The sequence below is a fragment of the Neomonachus schauinslandi genome, chromosome 13 (assembly GCF_002201575.2).
Source record: "Neomonachus schauinslandi chromosome 13, ASM220157v2, whole genome shotgun sequence".
NCBI classification, from domain to species: domain Eukaryota; kingdom Metazoa; phylum Chordata; class Mammalia; order Carnivora; family Phocidae; genus Neomonachus; species Neomonachus schauinslandi.
The window spans coordinates 83,584,916-83,607,564 of record NC_058415.1 but is presented as its reverse complement, the minus strand read 5'-3'; the positions used below and the strand labels follow the sequence as shown (position 1 = coordinate 83,607,564).

General features: G+C 39.5%; 1 protein-coding gene across 1 annotated transcript in view; it reads left to right on the top strand.

Moving 5' to 3' along the window:
* Positions 1–22,649, top strand: part of SCAI (suppressor of cancer cell invasion) — a 133,100-nt gene that overhangs the window by 44,394 nt on the left and 66,057 nt on the right. Inside the window, exon 3 of the mRNA XM_021691496.1 lies at positions 20,737–20,868. Within this exon, the coding sequence (XP_021547171.1) occupies positions 20,737–20,868 (132 nt within the window). The remainder of the gene's footprint in view (positions 1–20,736; positions 20,869–22,649) is intronic.

The following is a 22,649-nucleotide window of genomic DNA, read 5'->3' as shown; positions in this document are numbered from 1 at the left end:
TGAAGTGAGGGGTTCAGGAGTAGAAGTGGGGAGGGGGGCCTGGGTGGCTCAGTCGTTAAGCGTCTGCCTTTGGCTCGGGTCATGATCCTGGGGTCCTGGGATCGAGCCCCGCATTGGGCTCCAAGCTCAGCAGGAAGCCTGCTTCTCCCTCTCCCACTCCCCTTGCTTGTGTTCCCTCTCTGGCTCTGTCTCTCTCTGTCAAAAAAAAAAAAAAAAACTTAAAAGGAGTAGAAGTGGAGAGAACCAGTCATGAGGCTCCAGTGTAGATGACGTTAAGTTAGGGAGATGATGTTAACAGGGAGACGAAAAGAATGGATGGATTTGTGAAACAGGCCATTAGGTTGCTACTAAAATTCTTGTCTTGGAAAAATTCTTCTTTTTTTTCTTCTTCCTCCTCTTCTTTCTCTTCCTCTACCTCCTCTTCTATTTCTTTTCCTCATTCTTCTTTCTTGAAATCTAAACCTTTCTAGAGGCCTTGATGCCGTCTTGTCTTGCACAGGGCAGTGTAATTTACCTGGCTTATATTTCATAAAATCTTGTTCAACATTTGTTCATTGAAAAAATATTTCTAAGCTCCTACTGTGTACACTACAGTGCTAAAGGAGGTTGCTAGTTGTGGTCATTCTAAATTGAGTTCAAGTTTAGACACTCAGAAATGGTTCCTTTCTTCCAGGGCGCTTCATGATTGCTGACTAGGACCACCCTTTTCTAGGTGTGAATAATTTGAAACCACTTGAACTCCCTTCATCTAAACTTTTTTCCCCAGGACTGTTAGTCCCTTATTTTAGTCTTTTACATATCAGTTATTTGAAATAGGCCAAATGCATGTCCGTTATTTTAAAAAGTAATGAGAAAGAAAACGGTATCTTTTTTTAATCCTCTTAAGTACAGTGATTTTCAAATAGAACCAATCATTAGAAATGGCTAAAATAGTTGAAAAAAAAATAGAGAATCCCAGCCCTCCTGAATCATATCCAGAAGAAGATCTCAGAAATCTTTATTTAAAAAATGAACATTCCCAGGTTTGGGAACTATAGCTTTATGCTATTGAGACTAGCTTTGCTCTTTACAAGGAGAATTAATTAAATTCTTCTTGCTTAACGGGACGGATCCATTATAAATAACTGATTTTCTCAGCTTGATTTTAAAATATGACATTTGTCTCACCTTTGAGAATGGTTTCATAAGATTATAGATAGTTTATTGGGGGGTGGTAGAGGTGGATTCCATTAATTTTTCTCTTACCCTTTGGCTATTTTGTAACTGTACAGTATTTATTTCATCTCCAAAAATAAAAGAAACTTAATCTCTATATTACAAGAGTATAGCCCACTAAACTTCAGCTTCAAGCCAGTTTGTATAAAAAAAAACAGTTTCTTAAGCTTAATGTGCATACAGATCACCTGGAGAGCTTGTTAAAATGCAGATTCTGATTTAGTAGGTCTGGGGTGGTGCCTCAGATTCTGCATTTCTAATAAGCTGGGCGATGCTGATGCTGCTGGTCTGTAGATCTCATTTTGAGTAGTAAGAGCCTGGACGACAATTGTATTACCCTGTGAGCTTTCATCTTTGTATGAGTTACTCTGCTTTGGGACTGTTTAGTTTGACCAAAGGTTGAGTAGTATATTTTAAGATTGGATTATATAACCTTTATTGCTTTTTCCCATAATCTTGAAGGTTATGGTACTATATATAGCCTAAGGTTTTAGTTTCAGACTTTGGAACTGAATAAAGGAAGTGTCAGAAGCAGTATATTTTTTATTGAATCGTTAAATCTGCAGTAGCAAAATTGGTTTATATACCTGAGGTAGTCTGAACTACAAGTAGAGTATTATTAACTGAATTAAGAATAAGAAAGAAAGTGGTATAATGTTGAAAATTAGTAGTAGATATGCAGGATAGACCTAAGGATTGGGGAATTTGTGTTTTGCAGAATTGGGACTGCTTTGGATAAGATATATGTTAGGGCAGTGGGTTCTTAGCTGGGGGGGATTTTTACCTCCTGGGGACACATTTGATAATATCCGGAGACATTTTTAGTTGTTATGGAGTAGGGTGGTGGTATTGCTACGGTATCAGCAGGTAGAGGCCAAGGATGCTGCTAAATACCCAGTAGTGCACAGGACAGCCCCCCCCCCGCCAAGGAATTACTTGGCCTAAAATATCAGTAGTTCCAAGATTGAGAAACCTTATGTTAGAAAATTTTCACAAGTACTTTATTTTTTAATTAAGAATAATACAGAAAATAATCATTCATATTGTCACCAATCAAATTCAACTGTTGTTAACATTTTGTCATATTGGATTTTAGCCTTTCTGTTTAAGAAATTTCACTCCAGAGGCGGCTGGGTTGCTCAGTTGGTTAAGCGTCTGCCTTCGGCTCAGGTCATGATCCCAGGGTCCTGAGATCGAGCCCCACATCTGGCTTTCTGCTCAGTGGGGAGCCTGCTTCTCCTTTTTTCTCTCTGCCTGCCACTCCCCCTGCTTGTGCTCTCTCTCTGTCCTGTCAAATAAATAAATAAAATCTTAAAAAAAAAAAGAAAGAAAGAAATATCACTCCAGGGGCGCCTTGGTGGTACAGTTGGTTAAGCATCTGACTCTTTGTTTCAGCTCAGGTCATGATCTCGGGGTCGTGAGATGGAGCCCCACATCGGGCTCTGCACTCAGTGCAAAGTTTGCTTGAGATTCTCTCTCTCTCTCTCCCTCTGCCCCTCCCACTCATGCTCGCTCTTTCTCTCAAATAAATAAATCTTTTTTTTTTTTAAAGATTTTATTTATTTATTTGACAGAGAGAGATAGCGAGAGAGGGAACACAAGCAGGGGGAGTGGGAGAGGGAGAAGCAGGCTTCCCGCCGAGCAGGGAGCCCGATGTGGGGCTCGATCCCAGAACCCTGGGATCGTGACCTGAGCCGAAGGCAGACGCTTAACAACTGAGCCACCCAGGCGCCCCTCAAATAAATAAATCTTAAAAAAAAGAAATATCACTCCATTATTTTGGGGAAAATAACATGATTATTATTTTGAATTCAAGTAATGTAGAAAGTTCAAGGATGAAAGTAATGAAGCTATCCCAAATCTCACCACCCAGACATAAGCATCATAAACACCAGCTGAACATTATCCCAGGTGTCTTTCCATGCATATGTATAGATAGAAAAATAGAGAGAAGTGCTTTCATAAAATTGGGACTGTACTGTAGATGAACCAAAAATAACATTTTTCTTATGAAAAATTTTAAACCTAAAGAAAATTAAATGAATTATTAACCCCTGTGTACTCATCACTGAGCTTCAACAATCGTAAATACAGAGCCAATCTGATTTTATCTACATCTGTACCTACTCACCTGACACTGAGTATTTTGAAGCAAATCTCAGACATCACATCACTTCATCTGTAAGCATTTCAGTGCCTGTCTGTAAAGCTTGAGGTCTCTTTCTTTGAGCTATTAATCATACACAGATAATTAACAGTTTCTCCGATTGATTCATTCTCTCCCTCATTCTCCCCTCTTTGTCTCTCTCTCCCTTGAATTATGTTTTCTTCCAAATGGAAGGGATTTTTTTTTTCTACCGAGAGAGCACAAAATGCAAAGGCAAAGAGCAGTAATTGCACAAAGCAAGGGAAATGGGTACTGCAGAGCAAACAAAAGCTGTCTGCCACAAATACTTCCTGCGAATTTTGTGTTTTCTTTCTAGAATGTCTTAATCTATTTGGCAGTACCATGTAAAATAGTGTATTTCTCTTCTTTACTATGTTCATTTTTCAAGCTACCCATCTTTTCCAATATTTCTTTAAGATATCTTCCTGCTTCGGTGTATTTGCTTATAGCAGTGGCCTCTCCAACTATTAGCAGGAAAGTACCTGCAGGAATCATTTAACTGTGGTTAGCTTCTTGAGGGCAAGGAGTGAGTCTTACCATCTCTGCACCTGATATGATAACTTTACTATGTCCTCAGTATTTGTGGGATGGTTGTGATTAATCTTGAGAGAATTGTGCCAATATTGATTGGTATATTAATTAAAACCATTTATTTACAACAAAACATAGTCTAACATATGTGCATACAGGAGAATATAATTCAGATGCTAACATTTGTATCTATGGGTGGTCTCCATATAAAGAGATGAAGCAGGGACTTCTGCTCTCTGGTCACATCCTCTTGTTTTTTCTGACACTTATAGGGTGACCATATGTCCTGGTGTGCCTGATACAGTCTCAGTTTCTACACGGTCTTGATGTAATTATTAATAGTGTCCCTTTTTATTCACAGAACTGTCCCAGTTTAGATGGTAATTTTTATTTTTAAGATTTTATTTATTTGACAGAGAGAGACATAGCGACAGAGGGAACACAAGCAGGGGCAGTGGGAGAGGGAGAAGTAGGCTTCCCGCGGAGCAGGGAGCCTGATGTAGGGCTCGATCCCAGGACCCTGGGATCATGACCCGAGCCGAAGGCAGATGCTTAATGACTGAGCCACCCAGGTGCCCCTAGATGGTAAATTAATGGTAATCCTACTTATATGATATTTAATGTGTGCCAAGCTTTTTTCCAAACACTTTGCATACATTCTCATTTAATTCTCATGATAACCCTAGGAAGCAGATCCTGTTATTATCCCCATCTTACATATGGGTAAGTTGGAGCACAAAGCAGTCAAATAGCTTGGCTAAGATCACAAGGCTCTGTTCAAATAGTAAGTGGCAAAGCCAAGATTTGAGTCCAGGCAGTTTGGTGCTGGTGCTCTTCACCACTCTGCTACGTCGCATCTGCTGGCCCCAGATGTATCTTTGTAGAATACTGCTGATCTACCAGAGTCTCCTGATGACTGATCTGTATATTTGTAGATCAGAAGGCTTTGGGAATTTGAGTGATTTCCTTATCTTTACGAAATATTTGTAGCTTCCTCATGTACCACCATGCCAATCTGATTATAGACTTCTTTCTCTGAAGATTGAACAGGTGCCTTTTTTCATTCTCTTAATGGCAGCTATTTGGTATTCCCTTCTAGATGCTCAGGGAGGTGCATATTCTCAGCTTCTGCAGATCGTCCAGTCACTTTTCCTTACTTTTGGCCGTCTTTGGTATTTTAAATTTACACACACACACACACACACACACAGTATCTCCAGCACCTACAACAGAGCTTGCCATTCACTACCTTTGATGATCAGTTCATATTTTGGAGTTGTCTGGGGACAGTTTTCACGGCCCTTGCATAGGGGTGCTTTGAGGAAAGATTGAGACAGCTACTGCTTTCAAGGAGCTTACAGTCTAGTAAGGGGATGATGACTGTACATGAATAACTATGACACAAGGCAACTGAGCTGTATGGGTAAAGTAATTTAGAGTTTGGAGCAAAACAAATCGTTTCTGACAGGGTTGATCCAGAAGTTCTGTGAGGGTGGATACACTTAAGTCAGTTTAATGACTTCCAAATAGGCCACAAAAGAACTACTTCCTTGTGCTAAGGACAGGGCTTAAGTTTGCCAAGAGTAGAGGCCTGACAGAAGAATAAGATGTGATTAACTCAGAGGAGAGGAGGACTCCAGTCAGTCTGACACTTGGTGTCCTTATGAGAAATCCTCAGTCAGCAGGATTGCTCTTTTCTTCTGATATCATCATCATCATCATCATGGCACATATTGACCCTGTAGGTGGGTTATAAGCAGCAGGAACAGATGGTACTCCTCAGCAGCAAAATATTTTATTTTTTTAATGTGGGCTATTTATTTATTTGAAATTTTTTAGCCTTTTTAAAGTCTTTTGATATACCAAGGTCTTTTTCCGTAATAAAAACATTGTCTACTTTTCTTACACAGTTGACCCTTGAAAAATGTGGGGCTAGGGGCACCAACTTCATGCACAGTTGAAAATCTGTGTGTAACTTTTGACTCCCCAAAACTTAACTACTAATAACCTACTATTCACTGGATGCCTTACCAATAACAAACAGTTGATTAATGTGTATTTCATATGTTATATGTATTATATACAATATTATTACAATAAAGGAAGCTAGAGAAAAGAAAATGTTACTAAGAAAAGCATAAGGAAAATACATTTACAGTATGGTGCTGTATTTAGAAAAAAATTTAGAAAAAAATGTATGTGGATCCACACAGTTCAAACCCATGTTGTTCAAGGGTCAAGTGTCATTGGATTTACCTTTTTAACTTTTCTTTTTAAGATTTTATTTTTAACTAATCTGTACACCTAACGTGGGGCTCGAATTTACAATCCCGAGATCTAGAATCACATGCTCTACCAACTGAGCCAGTCATGCACCCTTTACTTTTTTACTTGATTATCTTAATAAGAAAAAATGAATACATTTAATTAGAGCTTATCTCAGTAGCTGGGTGAGATAGGGCAGTATTCATTATCCTCACTTAAAAATGAGGAAATTGAAGTTAGGTTACACAGTAAGCTATGTGATTTGGCTGAAAATGGCACAATTCGGACTTGTACTTGGGTTGAAGCTTCAGAATGCAGATCCACTATATATCCTGTGGTCTTATTTAATTTATTAGATTATAATTTTTTTATCAGTATCCAGATAAAGAGAAATAATGAAAGTTGGGCTTATCTCACATTTTAACTCCCTTTTTAATGAATGTCATTATAGAATCTAGTTCAGCATAATTAGTCTGTTTCCTTTTCTGAGTCAACAGTCCTAGTAACACACTGCTTTGTGATTGTAGATCCCATAAATCCTACTGAAAGGGAAGTCCCATAGAGGCTGCAGGTGGCCCTACATGGTACCTCTGTGCACATTAGCAAAAGGCAATCTCTCTAGATGGTTAGGCCAGTCAGAAGAAGGCATCCTTCCTTGGGGCACGTCCAGCCCACATCAGGGTGCTGGCCTTGGGAAATAAGTGTCTGGATTTTCTTCTCTTCGGTAGCACTCAAAAAACAGCAGCCAAGAATCCTGTTTATATAAATTTATGAGTAGCTGAGGTTTCTTTCGTGTTGCGTTTATAGACTGCACCTCTTGTTCTTATTCTGTACACTGCATGCATACCTCCCTCAGTAGCTGTCCTTGTTCTCTCCACCTCGAACCCCAACCTCCCTGATACTACTTGGCTCATTCCTTCACTTCTTCCAGGTCTCTGCTTAAAGCTTCCCTTTTCAAATGTCCCCTCACCTACTCAAACTGAAATGTTACCCCTAGTCACACTGTCCTTCCTGTTCTATTTTCTTCATGGTACTTCTTACCACTTGGAATATTAAATTCATGTGTATTTTATTTTGCTTTTGTCTCTCCACTAGACAGTAACTTTGTGAAAGCAGGGGTTTTGCCTGTTTTGTTCACTGCTCTATTCCAGTACCTAGAAAAATGCCTGGCATTTACGGGGCTCCCAATTGATATTTGTTGAATGAATGAACAAACATTGGACTGTTTATATTGTGACTGATGGTATAAATGACCAATTTTGATATTTGCTACCTTCTACTGACTATATTTGTTTACTTTCTGGACTATAGTGTTATGAATATTGTCTAATTTAACTGTTATGATAGCTATATGAGAAGAAAATAGTATAATCCTCATTTTAGAGTTGAAGAAATCCTAAAGCTTAGACAAATTAAATAACATTCCCAAAGTCAAAAAGCTGACAATTAGAATCATTCCTTTACAGGTAGATTCGATAACCAAAGTTTGTTTACAATCATTGTTTTAGTGATTCTTTGGGTCTTGTAGTTTTTTTCAGAGGGATTTCCAATTACTGGGGGAAGAAAAAAACCTTAAAAATATGGTCAGCTATGTTTTAAGGGAAAGGAGAGATAAGGCCCATGGGATTTGAAGCGTTGGGATACTGGAGATCAGACAACTCTCCTTTGTAATCTTTGCATTCTTATCTAAGGGTGCTGACCTTGAGGGTCCTTTGGGATGAAGAGCGTGATTTTGGAGTCCTTTTCCAAGTGTGTAGGTCTGGCTAAATAGCTTCTCTGAGCCTTCTTTTCATCTCTAAATTCTAGTAACAGTGTCTACCTTAAGGGGGTATGGAGATGAAATATGTATATAAAATGCCTGGCATAGTTTCTGGCTCTTGGGAGCTTGATTTCTCCTGTCCCCTGCTCTTGTCTTCCTCCCTTCAGCTGCAAGGGACCAGAAATCCAAGTTTTTTTAAGGTTTTAATTATTTATTAGAGAGAGAGCACAAGCAGCGGGGAGAGGCAGAGGGAGAGGGAGAAGCAGACTCCCCGCTGAGCAGGGGGCCTGGTGCAGGGCTTGATCCCAGGACTCTGGGATCATGATCTGAGCCGAAGGTAGACGCTTAACTGACTGGGGCACCTGGCTGACTGAGCCACCCACGTGCCCCAGGGTGATTTTTTTTCTTGACAACTTCCCTCCAGATAAATAATCTCATATGTTAAGCTGTTTTCTGGTAGTATGTAGGCAATCAAGGTACCTTTTATAATTTGCATGTCATTTTGTTTTATCATTGCAATTCAAGGAGATATTCATGGGCTTTGTTAGTAAGTGTTGTGCACATATTGCCTTCACAAACCTTTGGGTCTGATTCCTGCTTTTTTGTAATTGAATGGTCATGAAAACTGAGTATCAGTAACTAGGAAGCCCTCTTTACTTTGTTTCTTATATCCTTCTCCCCATGTTCCATGAAATACCAGATTTTTTTTTAAGTCAGTGACATGTTTGCTAACACATACAGGTTTAGATGCTTACTAGAATTTCTTAAGTACCATCTTATAATTTCTATAATTTTCACCATGTCCACAGAATAGTAGTGTCATGCACAGATTCAGAGAAAAGGGTTTCCTGAATCAATGAGTAACTGAGGTAGGAAAAAAAAAAACCAAACAGGAATTTTTCAGTTCTTTCTCTGAAATTAAACAGTACAGCATTTGATTTCTAACTGAAAAATTATTTACCAAGAAATGGGGAACAGATTAAGAGAAATATAACCAACTTCCAGTGAAAGATGTCTGAGCATCCTTCTCAATTATATGCTGATCTTTTCCTCCTCTTAATACCCTCTTATATGTCATATAATGAAGCAATAAAAATGTTTATTATTTAAATATTAATTATGGACTTAACTGGAAGGTATATAATTTAAAGATAAATTAACTAATCCCAAGTAATGATATAATTATATTGGAAGGGGCAGTGGGAGTAAAAGAGAACTAATTCCTTATTTGTCATTACGGAAAATATCTAATGTCAAAAATGGATGAATCAAGTAATTGCAAGAAAATCTTTTTATGTGGACTGTAGGGGACACTACTGGACGAAACAGCCACAAGAGTTGAAAGTTGTTGATGCTGGTCGAGGAAGGGTGAGCCAGTGAACTACTGCTTTTCATTTAAGTCTTATTGGGTATTACTGAATTGTTAATTATGTATGTATTATTTTGATTAAAAAAATAAGGGCTAAAATGGCAAGAGAAAAAGTAGAAATATAACCAGTCTAAGAAAGTGAAAAGACAACCCAAGAAAGGGAGAAAATATTTGCAAATCATATCTCTGGTAAGGGACTTGTATCTAGAATTATGCAATGAACTCTTACAACCCAACAATAAAAAACCAAATAACTTATTCAATAGGCAAAGGATCTGAGGAATCATTTCTTCAAAGATAATTGTTAAAGGGCAAATAAGCATGTGAAACGATGCTCAACATCATTAACCATCAGAAATGTAAATCTAAACCATGAGATAGCGCTTCACATCCACTGGGATGCCTAGAATAAAAAAGGCAGATAGTAAGTATTGGTGAGGATGTTGAGAGATAAGATCTCTCATACAGTGCTATGATTGTAAACTGGTACAGTCACTTTGGAAAACAGTCTGGTAGTTCCTGAAAAGGTTAAACATAGTGTTACCATATGACCCAGCAATTCTCCTCCTAGGTATATACCCAAGAAAAGTGAAAAACAGATGTCCACACAAAAACTTGGATGCAAGTGTTCATAGCATTATTCGTAATAGCCGCACAGTGAAAACAATCTAAATGTCCATCAACTGAAGAATGAATAAACAAATTGTGGTATATAGCCACACAGTGGAGTATTATTTAATCACCAAAAAGAATGAACTACTGATATTTGCTACAACATGAATGACCCTTGGAAACATTATTTTAAGTGAAGGAAACCAATTACAAAAGCCACATCGTTTATGATTCCATTTATGTGAATATCCAGTTGTTAAGTCCATAGAAATAGAAAGTAGATTAGTAGTTGCTTAAGGCTGGGGAGAGAGCTGTTTTAGGGGAAATGAGGCATGACTACTGATGAATATAGGTTTCTTTTTTTTGGGTGATAAAAATGTTCTGAAGTTAAATGTGGTGATGACTGTATACCTGTGAATATATTGAAAACCATTGACTTGTATACCTAAATAAGTGAATTGTATGGTATGTGAATGATATTTCAATAAAGCTGTTATATTACTATATATATAGATACAGATATATGGACATATCACCAATCAGTTACTGCTAAAAGAAACAGTAACTTTTATTTTTCTTTTAGTGAAAAATTTATTATTTTCTTTCTTCTGCTTTCAATTTATTACAGATAAAACCTGTAATTTAGGAAAGCAAAATTGTCATGGTATACATCATAAGTATCTTTTAAGGGGTTATTGGTTATTTTGTTTTTGTTTTTAATTCTGCTTAACACAAATCAGGTGTGACCTAACATTTGCGTGACTAACAGCTTTCTCTCAGAGTATGCTGAGATGGTGGTTATGGGTGGCCCCAAATGCTTTTCATGTTGCCTGTTTTTAGTATACTATATACACAGACTTTCAGCTGCTGCTGCTGTTATCTTTGTTTGTGATTGAGAAGAAAATGTCTATGTGGTCTGCACTTCTTCATATACCGAATAGAGTAATGTCTTGTTGGTTGGTGACTGAGATTCTTGCCTGAACTTCTTGTTCCCTCTTGAGTTTTTATGTGATGAATAAACGGCTATTTAAATTGAACTAGATTGTATTTGACTGCTGCCTCTATGGGTTCCCCCACTGGAGACAGATTTTATGAACTGTTAGCCTTAGGCTGCTTCAGAGGATGTTTTCTCACATTATTCTCAAGGGTACATGTTTTGGTGCTTTCTTTCATTTTGTATATTTTTGTGTCTCCTGCCCCATTAGCTTCATGAAGAGTCCTTGCATGTGTCTTGTTGATAGTTGTCGTTTTGAGATGACTGACTAACTAACTGCCTGCCTGCCTTCCCTTTCTTTCCCTGCAGTGCTTTCGGTTAGGCTGTGCTAGGTCTCCGTTGAGTAAGTACTGGATTTGTGTATTTGTGTGTTAGATAAACACCTCTCTTTTTCCACATTTGGTAGGCAAAATATCTTCCTAGTCTCGTGCACAGTATCTCACAAGTGGCATTCTGGCTGTGTGTACATCACTGGGGCTCCATGCCCTAGCTCCTTTGGCTTCCTTTTCTTAAGCTCTCTTTGCCTTCAGTTCATTCAGCTGCTGTCCACATGGAGCAATGAGAAGTGCGGTGCTTATGCATTTCTCCTACGGTTGTTCTTAGAGCATGTAACTGTTGGATTAAGTCCGAAAAATTGTTTTCAGAAAATAATTTGTATGTAATTCATGAAGTTTTATGCTGTCTTTGATATGTAAACATGCTTTCCATGCTGGGAAGGACCAGCTTTTGAGCACTGCTATTTGTTCATTTTATCGGAATACCATCTGTACCAAGCAAGCAGTAGCTTCTTGTTCCTTTTACAATGAATGTGTGAAAACCATCATCATCACCCCCTACATACACACACACATTCAAAATTCTTTTTGTACTTGGTATTTTTCAATTTATGCTCTGTTTTGAGTACATTTATGGCAATTTTACAACTAATAATTTTAGAGTACATCGTAATTTACATGGCAGTTTTATATCCATTAATTCATTATATTGTCCAACAGCCTTACAGGGTAGCTATTACTAATATCTCATTTTTATAGCTGAGAAAACATATGTGTGGTACACTTTTTTTTTTTTAAGATTTCATTTGTTTATTTGTCAGCGAGAGAGAGAAAGCACAACCAGGGGGAGTAGGAGGCAGAGGGAGAAGCAGACTCCCCGCTGAGCAAGGAGCCCAATGCGGGGCTCGACCCCAGGACCCTGGGATCATGACCTGAGCTGAAGGCAGACGCCCAACCAACTGAGCCACCTAGGCATCTCCACTTTTTTTTTTTTTTAAAGATTATTTATTTATTAGAGAGAGAGAGCGGAGGGTAAGGCAGAAGAGCAGAGGGAGAGGGACAAGCCGACTCCATGCTGAGCTCAGAGCCCAACAGGGGGCCTGATCTCAGGACTCTGAGATCATGACCTGAGCTGAAATCAAGAGCCGGACTCTCAACCGACTGAGCCACTGAGGCATCCCTGTGTGATAGACTCTTATGTTGACGCTTAATTAGACAGCCATTCCATCTCTTTATATGTCTTTTAAAAAATCTGAGTGCATAAGAAAATGATCTCTTTCCTACCATGTGATTTCTATAAATATATTCTCTGTTTTGTCAGAATAAATTTTTTACTATATTTTAGTTTCACTTCCAATGTATTTCCATTCTTTTCTTGGCCTGGTTCCCTTTTAGTTCGTTCTTTTCTTTTCTTTTCGGGAGAGAGAGTGCCGGAGACCAGGAGATGGGTAGAGGGAGGGGCAGAAGCAGGCTCCCTTCTGAGCAGGGAGCCCCATCCCAGGACCCTGAGATCATGACCTGAGCTGAAGGCAGATGCTTAACCGATTGAGCCACCCAGGTGCCCCCCCCCCTTTAGGTCTTACAATAGGGCGATTCTCTGTTTCTTTTGAAGCATCACTAAACTACAGAGTAATAATCATGGTGATATTATACATTATGTAGTGTTTTCAGACTTCTTTCACACCTAAATAACTTTGCTCTATCTTCACAACAGTTATTTGAGATAGACAGAACAAGTGCAAATTGCTTGTTTTTGCAAATTAAAAACTTGCAACTCAAAGTGTTAGCTAAAGTTTTTGTTTGTTCACAATCACATAACTAAGAAGTGTTAGGAACAGGAATACTCGGGCTTCTGGCCTAGGGTAGGACTCTTTCCACTGCTGTTAGAACCCTGCATGTGCCTCCTGGTATCATGTAATGCACACTTAACCAGATTTCTTTCATACTTTCCTATTGCCAACCACTTACTCAGAATTCAATCCAGAGTAGCAGTTTCTCTTATTGCTTTGAAAGACTTCTATAAAAAGAAATTGTCAACAAGGCAGGTCAATAATTTGCCAGATGCTCTGTATGTAGCAGAACAAGTCTTTGAACAGTTGTCTCTACTCATTGCTCTTTTGCTGTGTGTCTATTTTGTAATCTGTATCAAGACTGTCATATATGGATGGGTTTCCTAGGGCTGCTATTACAAATTACCACTAAGTGGGTGGCTTAAAACAGCAGAAATTTGTGCTCTCACACTTCAGAAAGGCAGAAGTCCAAAATCAAGGTGTTGGCAGAATTGGTCCTTTTTAGAAGCTCAGAGGGAGAATCTGTTCCATTCCCTCCCCTAGCTTCTGGTGGTCGCCAGCAATCCTTGGTGTTCCTTGGCATGCAGCTGCATAATTCCAGTCTCTGTCTGCTTCTTCATATGGCTGTCTTCCCTCTGTGTCTGTGTCTGCACATGGCATTCTCCTCACTGTGGGTGTCTGTCTCTCCTCAGCTTCTAAGGACACCAGTCAAATTGAATTAATACTCTATTCCAGTATGACTGCATGTTAATTTACATCTTAATTACATCTGCAAACACACTAGTTGACCCTTGCACAACACGGGTTTGAACTGTGCTGGTCCACTTGTGGATTTTTTTCAGTAAATATATAAACTGACAGTATCAATGAGTACAGTACTGTAAACGTATTTTCTATTCCTTATGATTTTCTTTTTTTAAAGGTTTTTATTTATTTTTTGACAGAGAGAGAGACAGCGAGAGAGGGAACACAAGCAGGGGGAGTGGGAGAGGGAGAAGCAGGCCTCCCGCCGAGCAGGGAGCCCGACGTGGGGCTCGATCCCAGGACCCTGGGATCATGACCTGAGCTGAAGGCAGACACTTAACGACTGAGCCACCCAGGCGCCCCTCCTTATGATTTTCTTAATAACATTTTCTTTTCTCCAGCTTACTTTATTTATAAGAATACGGTATATCAAACATATAACGTACCAAATATGTGTTAATCTACTGTTGATGTTATTGGTAAGGTTTCTGGTCAACAGTAGTAGGCTATTAGTTAAGGTTGGGGGGGGGTCAAAAATCATACGTGGATTTTCAGCTGCACAGGGAGTCAACTTGTCTTTTCACTTTCCTATTAGTGTCTTTTAATGATTACAATTCTTGGTTTTTAGAATGATCTCATTTTTCCTTAGTGAAGAATCCTTTTGGTGAATTCTTTAAATAATCTTTTTCTTTAAACCCCAGGGTCATGAAGATTGCCTACCGTATTATTATTTAAGAACTGTTTGATTTTGGGGCACCTGGGTGGCTCAGTCTGTCAAGTGTCTGCCTTTGGCTCAAGGTCATGGTCCCAGGGTCCTGGGATCGAGCCCCGCATTGGCGGGGGAGTCCCTGCTCAGCGGGAGGCCTGCTTCTCCCTCTCCCAATCCCCCTGCCTGTGTTCCCTCTCTCACTGTCTCTCTGTCAAATAAATAAAATCTTTAAAAAAGAAAAGAACTGTTTGACTTTACCTTTTATATTTACCTAGATCAATCTAGTCTACCCAGATTGATTTTTGTGTAATGTAGATAGGAATCAAGATGCATGTTTTTTCTTCTCTCTTTTTTTTTTTTGAAGATTTTATTTATTTATTTGACAGAGAGAGAGAGCAAGAGCAGGAACACAAGCAGGGGGAGTGGGAGAGGGAGAAGCAGGCTTCCCGCTGAGCAGGGAGCCCGATGCGGGGCTCGATCCCAGGACCCCGGGATCATGACCTGAGCCGAAGGCAGACGCTTAACGACTGAGCCACCCAGGAGCCCCTCATGTTTTTTCTTTTAATTTAGATATCTAGTTGACCCAGTACTGGTTCTTTTTCTTTGTTTTTTGGATAAAATTATTTTTTCTCATTGCTTTACTTCTGTGTGTCGTAAATCGAGTATACACGTACATGTGGGCTGTTTCTCAACTCTGTTCTGTTGTATTCTGATTTTTTCTCCTTGTGCCAATACCACAGTCTTCAGTCCTGGAGCTTTTCAAAAGTCTTGACGTCCAGTGGAGTCAGGTCTTCCATTTTCTTCTTCTTCAAGATTATTTTAGCTGCTGTGGCTCTTTGCATTTCCATATAGATTATACATCAATTTGTCCAAGGGCGCCTGGGTGGCTCAGTTGGTTAAGCGACTGCCTTCGGCTCAGGTCATGATCCCAGGGTCCTGGGCTCGAGCCCTGCATCGGGCTCCCTGCTCAGTGGGGAGTCTGCTTCTCCCGAACCCTCTGCCTGCCGCTCCCCCTGCTTGTGTTCCTGCTCTCTCTCTCTCTGTCAAATAAATAAACTCTTGAAAAAAAAAAAAGAAGCCTTACAGATAACATAGTCGATTAACACATATTTTGTATACATATTATATACAGTATTCTTAGAATAAAGTAAGCTAGAGAAAAGAAAATATGGTTCAGAAAATCGTAAGAAAGAGAAAATACATTTATAGTACTCTACTGAAAAAATCCACATATAGGGGCACCTGGGTGGCTCAGTCATTAAGCAGCTGCCTTCGGCTCAGGTCATGATCCCAGGGTCCTGGGATTGAGCCCCGCATCGGGCTCCCTGCTCCGCGGGAAGCCTGCTTCTCCTTCTCCCACTCCCCCTGCTTGTGTTCCCTCTCTTGCTGTGTCTCTCTCTGTCTAATAAATAAATAAAATCTTTTTTTTTAAAGATTTTATTTATTTATTTGAGAGAGAGAGTGAGAGACAGAGAGCACGAGAGGGAAGAGGGCAGAGGGGGAAGCAGACCCCCCGCTGAGCAGGGAGCCCGATGTGGGACTCAATCCCGGGACTCCAGGATCATGACCTGAGCCGAAGGCAGTCGCTTAACCAACTGAGCCACCCAGGCGCCCCTAAATAAATAAAATCTTAAAAAAAAAAAATTTAGTGCTCAAGCTCTCAGGATTTTATAGTTTTCTGTGATTCATCTTGTATATCTATTATATTTATTCTTAGTTATTTGGTATTACTTGGTACAATTGTAAATGGCATTTTTTTTAAGTTTTACTTAATAATTATTTGTTCTCTGGGATATAGAAATACAGGTGGCCCTTTTATATTCACCTTATATCCAGCAACTTTGCTAAACTTACTGATTAATTCTGATAATTTGTCTCTAGGTTCTTTTGAACTTTCTATGGAAAGGTTCATATCATCTACAAATAATGAAAGGTGTGTATTTGTTTGATAGAAATATAATTGAGTCATGTGTGATTTTAAATTTTCTAGTAGCCACATTAAAAAGTAAAAAGAAACAGATGAAATTAATTTTAATAATATATTTTATTTAACTAAAATACCAAAATATTATTTCAACATATAACAATTAATTATAATTATTAATTATATACATATATAATGTATAACATACATTATGTATACATATGTATATGTAATATACACATGTATAATATGCATATAATATACAATATAATGTATACTATGTATAATTATATTTATGATTTCTTTTTTTTAAAGATTTTATTTATTTATTTCAGAGAGAGAGAAAGTGAGAGAGAGAGAGCACAAGCAGGGGAGGGGCAGAGGGAGAAGTAGACTCCCTGCTGAGCAGGGAGCCCGATGTGGTGCTGGATCCTGGGACTCCAGGATCATGATCTGAGCCACCCAGGTGCCCCTGTATGTATGATTTCTAGTGGAGTCACTGAAGAAGACTCTACTGTCATGATCATATATAAGTACCAGGGAGAGATTAGATTTTCAAGGAAGGTTTTACTGCAAAGGTGTCATTTGAATGTCTTGAACTATGAATATAAATTTGCCAGGTGAACAAAATAGGCAAAGAGAATAACATGTAAAATTGTGATGTTATATAAGAGTAGAATTTGTTCAGGGGCTCCTGGTTGCCTCAGTCAGTTGTGTGGCTGACTCTTGATTTCGGCTCAAGTCATGATGTCTGGGTCCTGGGATCAAGCCCTGCATCAGGCTCCCTGATCAGCCGGGAGTCATTTTCTCCCTCTCCCTCTGCCCCTCGCCCCTCCCCCTGCTCATGCGCTAGAGCTTGCTTGCTCTCTCTCTCAAATAAATAAATCTTTAAAAAAAAAAAGTAGAATTTGTTCAGAGGCTTGCATATATTTCACTGTGGTTGGAGGATAGTTAGTTGTGTGAGAGAGGTAGGTGACTGGCTAGCAGTTCTTCACCAGTTCCCTGCATTATGAGTAATTTTTAGTAGTGGTAGTTCACATGTTCCTTAAGATAAATTTCCAGAAGTGTAATTGCTCAGTCTAGTAGAATAAATAAATTCCCCAATACATCCAGTGAATCTCAGGGTCTGAACTAATTTACACTGCCCCTAGCAAATATGATGGTTTCAGTGCATTGTCAACTGCTATAATCAGTGTATTTGTAATGGGTTAACTTTGTTGTATTTTGTTGATTACTGGTAAGGTTTAACAGTTTTTCTTATCAACAGTGAATACATTACTTCCATCTAGTTCTCAGATCTCATTCAGGCTTTCCAGTTGTCCCAGTAACATTCTTTACAGCAGGAAGATCCAGTTCAGGATCAGGCTTTTTTGCATCCCGGTCTTCCCTTTTCTTTGGAGGAAAAGACATTTTCTTGACATTTTTGAAGATTATACGTTGATTGTTTTGTAGAATGTCTCCCAGTTTGGTTTTGTCTATTTCCTCATGATTAGATTCAAGCTCTCAATCTTTGGCAGGAACATAACTTCTTTGTTGTTGTTGTTTTTATTTATTTTTTAGAGAGGGAGGGATGGAGGGAGAGAAGAATCTTTTTTTTTTTTTTAAGATTTTATTTATTTATTTGACAGAGAGAGAGACAGGGAGAGCGGGAACACAAGCAGGAGGAGTGGGAGAGGGAGAAGCAGGCTTCCCGCTGAGCAGGGAGCCTGATGCAGGGCTTGATCCCAGGACGCTGGGATCATGACCTGAGCTGAAGGCAGACACTTGATGGCTGAGCCACCAGGCACCCCAAATCTTTTTTTTTTTAAAGATTTTTATTTATTTGAGACAGAGAGGGAGCACAAGTGGGGAGGAAGTTCAGAGGGAGAGGGAGAAGCAGACTCTCTGCTGAGCAGGGAGCCCAACATGGGGCTCGATGCCAGGACCCCAGCATCATGACCTGAGCCGAAGGCAGACGCTTTACCAACTGAGCCACCCGGGTGCCCCTCTGTAAACGTTTCTTTTTTTTCCCCTTTTTTTCTATATATTTTTTTCTTTTTTAATATATTGTCTCAGGGGTAGAGGTCTGTGATTCATTAGGCTTATACAATACACAGCACTCCTCACAACACATACCCTCCCCAATGACCATCACCCAGCCACCCCATCCCTCCCACCCCCCTCCATTCCAGCAACCCTCAGTTTGTTTCCTGAGATTAAGAGTCTCTTATGGTTTGTCTCCCTCTCTGGTTTCTTGTTTCATTTTTACCTCTCTTCCCCTATGATCCTCTGCCTTATTTCTCAAATTCCACATATCAGTGAGATCATATGATAATTGTCTTTCTCTGATTGAGTTATTTTGCTTAGCATAATAACCTCTAGTTCCATCCATGTCATTGCAGATGGTAAGATTTTGTTTTTTGATGGCTACATAGTAGTCCATTGTATATATATACCACATCTTCTTTATCCATTCATCTGTCAATGGACATCTGGGCTCCTTCCATAGTTTGGCTATAAGCAGGCTCCGCGCCCAGTGTGGAGCCCAGTGTGGGGCTCAGTCTCATGACCCTGATCATGACCTGAGCCAAAATTGAGAGTCTGATGTTGAACCAACTACGCCACCCAGGTGCCCCGAGAACATCACTTCTCATTGCATCCCCTCAAGAGGTACAGGACTTGGGTTAGTTCACTTTGATCATTTGATCAAGGTGGAATCTGCCAGGTTTTACTACTGTTAAGTTACCTTTTTCTTTTGGAATTTATGTGGGTTGGAGGAGAAGACTTACCCAGGGTCATTACACTATGAAACCCCTTCCAAGGCCAGCACTTTTCAAGGTTTGTTTCCCTGTTGAAAACTCCTAGCCTACTGAGCACAGAAAGCAGTGGTAAGAAGAGGGAGCATGTGAACATGCAGGGACCAGCCAGTACCATCTGTGCAAGGCCCCGCCGGCTGGCTCCACGGCACCCACTTGTTACTCTGCAGCCCCTTGACATTTTTAGGCTTGCTGACAATCCTCCTGCCCTGTAACCATAATTGCTTGTTCGAGAAAATGTTGGAGAGAAAAATATTTACCAAAATAACTGCACCACACCCTAACTCTCATCTCTGGTGTCTGGCTCTTGTCTGCTCTGCCTGTATTTTCACCCTACATTGGGACCAGATGTCTCTACGTTGTTCCAGGGATTTCTGTCCATATGTAAACACAAATGAATTCTTTTGTTTAGTATAGGTTCATGCTATATATACTGTCCAGCAACTTGCTGTTTTTAAAATGGCTGATTACCATGATTGATTACATATGAAGGTAGTTTGGATTTAACAAAATACAGTTTTAATATATACATGTGTATGTGCGTGGTTTCTATATCCTTTTTACACTGAGATGTCTGCATATTATTGTCTTACCTCAAATATAATTTTAAGTTAGTGATAGGGTAGAGTGCAGTTGTTAGTGTTCTGTGAAGCACTTTAAAAAAAATTTTTTTTTTTTTTAAGATTTTACTTATTTGCGAGAGAGAGAATGAGAGACAGAGAGCATGAGAGGGAGGAGGGTCAGAGGGAGAAGCAGACTCCCTGCTGAGCAGGGAGCCCGATGTGGACTCTATCCCGGGACTCCAGGATCATGACCTGAGCCGAAGGCAGTCGCTTAACCAACTGAGCCACCCAGGCGCCCTGTGAAGCACTTTTTAAAAAAATATTTATTTGAGAGAGAGAGAGCACACAAGCAGAGGAGAGGCAGAGGGAGAGGGAGAGAATCTCAGGCAGACTGCGCGCTGAGCACGGAGCCTGATGTGGGGCTCCATCTTACAACCATGAGATCACGACCTGAGCTGAAGCCAAGAGTCAGACACTTAACCTACTGAGCCACCCAGGTGCCCCTGTGAAGCACTTGATAATTGCCCTCTTTGGTTCTTTTAGGTTGTTATCAACCTAAAAATATTATGTTATGAACCTAAAAATATATCTTTTAGATTGTTATCAACCTTTTAAATATTATGATACTGAAATAAATATCTTTATAGATAAAGTGTTTAACATTTCTAGGTCATTTTCGAGGATGGATTTACAGAATGGATCAAATAGATAAATAGGTCAGAAGGATCAACATTTTTGATTCTTAACGATGTAGAGGAGGACTTGGAACATAATAGGCATCAAATAAATGATTTTTGTTTGGATGAACAAATATTACAAAAATTACTTTCCAATATGGATATACCAATTTTCATTCCTACTGACAATATGAGATTGTTTTCCCACACCATCTTGTACTTACCTTATTTTGATGATTTGTGATCAGAAGAATTCTATATCTATCTTGAAAAAAATGCTATCAGATAATATATGTTTCTCTTTTTATTTTCACCTACTGGATAAATGGACATATGTTTTCTTACAGGACTGAATTTGCGCTTAACGAAATCATGTCCTCTGGAGGTGCTGAAGATGATATCCCACAGGGAGAGAGGAAAACAGTTACAGATTTTTGTTATCTTCTGGATAAGTCTAAGCAGTTGTTCAATGGATTAAGGTTAGTGGACTCTTGATGCCTTAAACTCTTCTGTATTTTTTTCCATGGCTGGTAAGTGGTAAGTTTCTGAAAGTTATGGGTAGATTGTTTTATAAATACCTGTATTAGAGGTTATCATGCTTTTTTCTTTGACACACTTGATTCTCAGATGAAAAAACAATAGGAGAAAGGATAATTCCTATTGTTTTATTCAAGTTGAGAAGAACTATTTTGTTAGATGGTTTTATATACATTGTTCGACATCATACCTGATTTATATCTGATTTTACACATTGGGGTATTGAAGTTAATGTATCTTTTAAGAAGACATTTACAATTATAAAGATAATTACAGGATCATCAAATGAATCCTCCTGACCACTATCTAAAGCTATACTTTCAATTACTTTATCCCTGTATTCATTTAATTTTTTTAAGATTTTATTTATTTTGAGAGAGAGAGAGCACGAGCAGGGGGTATGTATAGAGGGCGAGGCAGAAGCAGACTCCCTGCTGAGCAGGGAGCCTGATGAGGGGCTCTTTCCCAGGACTCTGGGGTCATGACCTGAGCCTAAGGCAGATACTTAACTGACTGAGCCACCCAGGTGGCCCTAATTTTTTTTAATAAAACTCATTACTATCATGAGCGATCTTATTAATTTGCTTTATAATGTCTTCCTACCTAAAATTAAATGTTCGTAAGAGCAGAACCCTGTTTGTCACAGTTTCTGTAGTATGTAAGCCAGGGTTTGGCCCATTGCAGATGCTTCATAAACATTTGTTTGTTTGTTGTTTTTTTTTTAAGATTTAATTATTTATTTGACAGAGTGAGACAGCGAGAGAGGGAACACAAGCAGGGGGAGCTGGAGAGGGAGAAGCAGGCCTCCCGCCGAGCAGGGAGCCCGATGCGGGGCTCGATCCTAGGACCCTGAGATCATGACCTGAGCTGAAGGCAGTCGCTTAGCCAACTGAGCCATCCAGGCGCCCCTTCATAAACATTTGTTAAATGAAGGATTCCAAAGACAGTGTTAACTCCTATACTCTGCTGCTTCCTATTTTATGCTACAGAAGAATCTTTGAGATCTGCTTTTGCTTTTGCTAATAATCAGATTAATTTCATCTTTTTAAAGAATTATTTTCATTATTAAAATTCAAAAAATGAATTTTATTTAGATTTTTTTTTTTTTTAATTTATTCATGAGAGACAGAGAGAGAGGCAGAGGGAGAAGCAGGCTCCCAAGGAGCAGGGAGCCCGATGTGGGACTCGATCCCAGAATGCTGGGATCATGACCTGAGTCGAAGGCAGACGCCCAACCATCTGAGCCACCCAGGCGCCCTCAAAAAATGAATTTTAAAGCCTAGGTTTTAAGTCTTCTTTTTTTCTCCTGGAATATCATAAATCTTTAAAATTTTTTTAAAAATTTTAACAAGGGCGCCTGGGTGGCTCAGTTGGTTAAGCGACTGCCTTCGGCTCAGGTCATGATCCTGGAGTCCCGGAATCGAGTCCCGCATCGGGCTCCCTGCTCGGCGGGGAGTCTGCTTCTCCCTCTGACCCTCCTCCCTCTCATGCTCACTGTCTCTCATTCTCTCTGTCTCAAATAAATAAATAAAATCTTTAAAAAAAAAATTTTTAACAAGATTTTATTTATTTATTTGACAGAGAGAGACAGTGAGAGAGGGAACACAAGCAGGGGAGAGGGAGAAGCAGGCTTACCACGGAGCAGGGAGCCTGATGCGAGGCTGGATCCCAGGACCCTGGGATCATGACCTGAGCCGAAGGCAGACGCTTAACAACTGAGCCG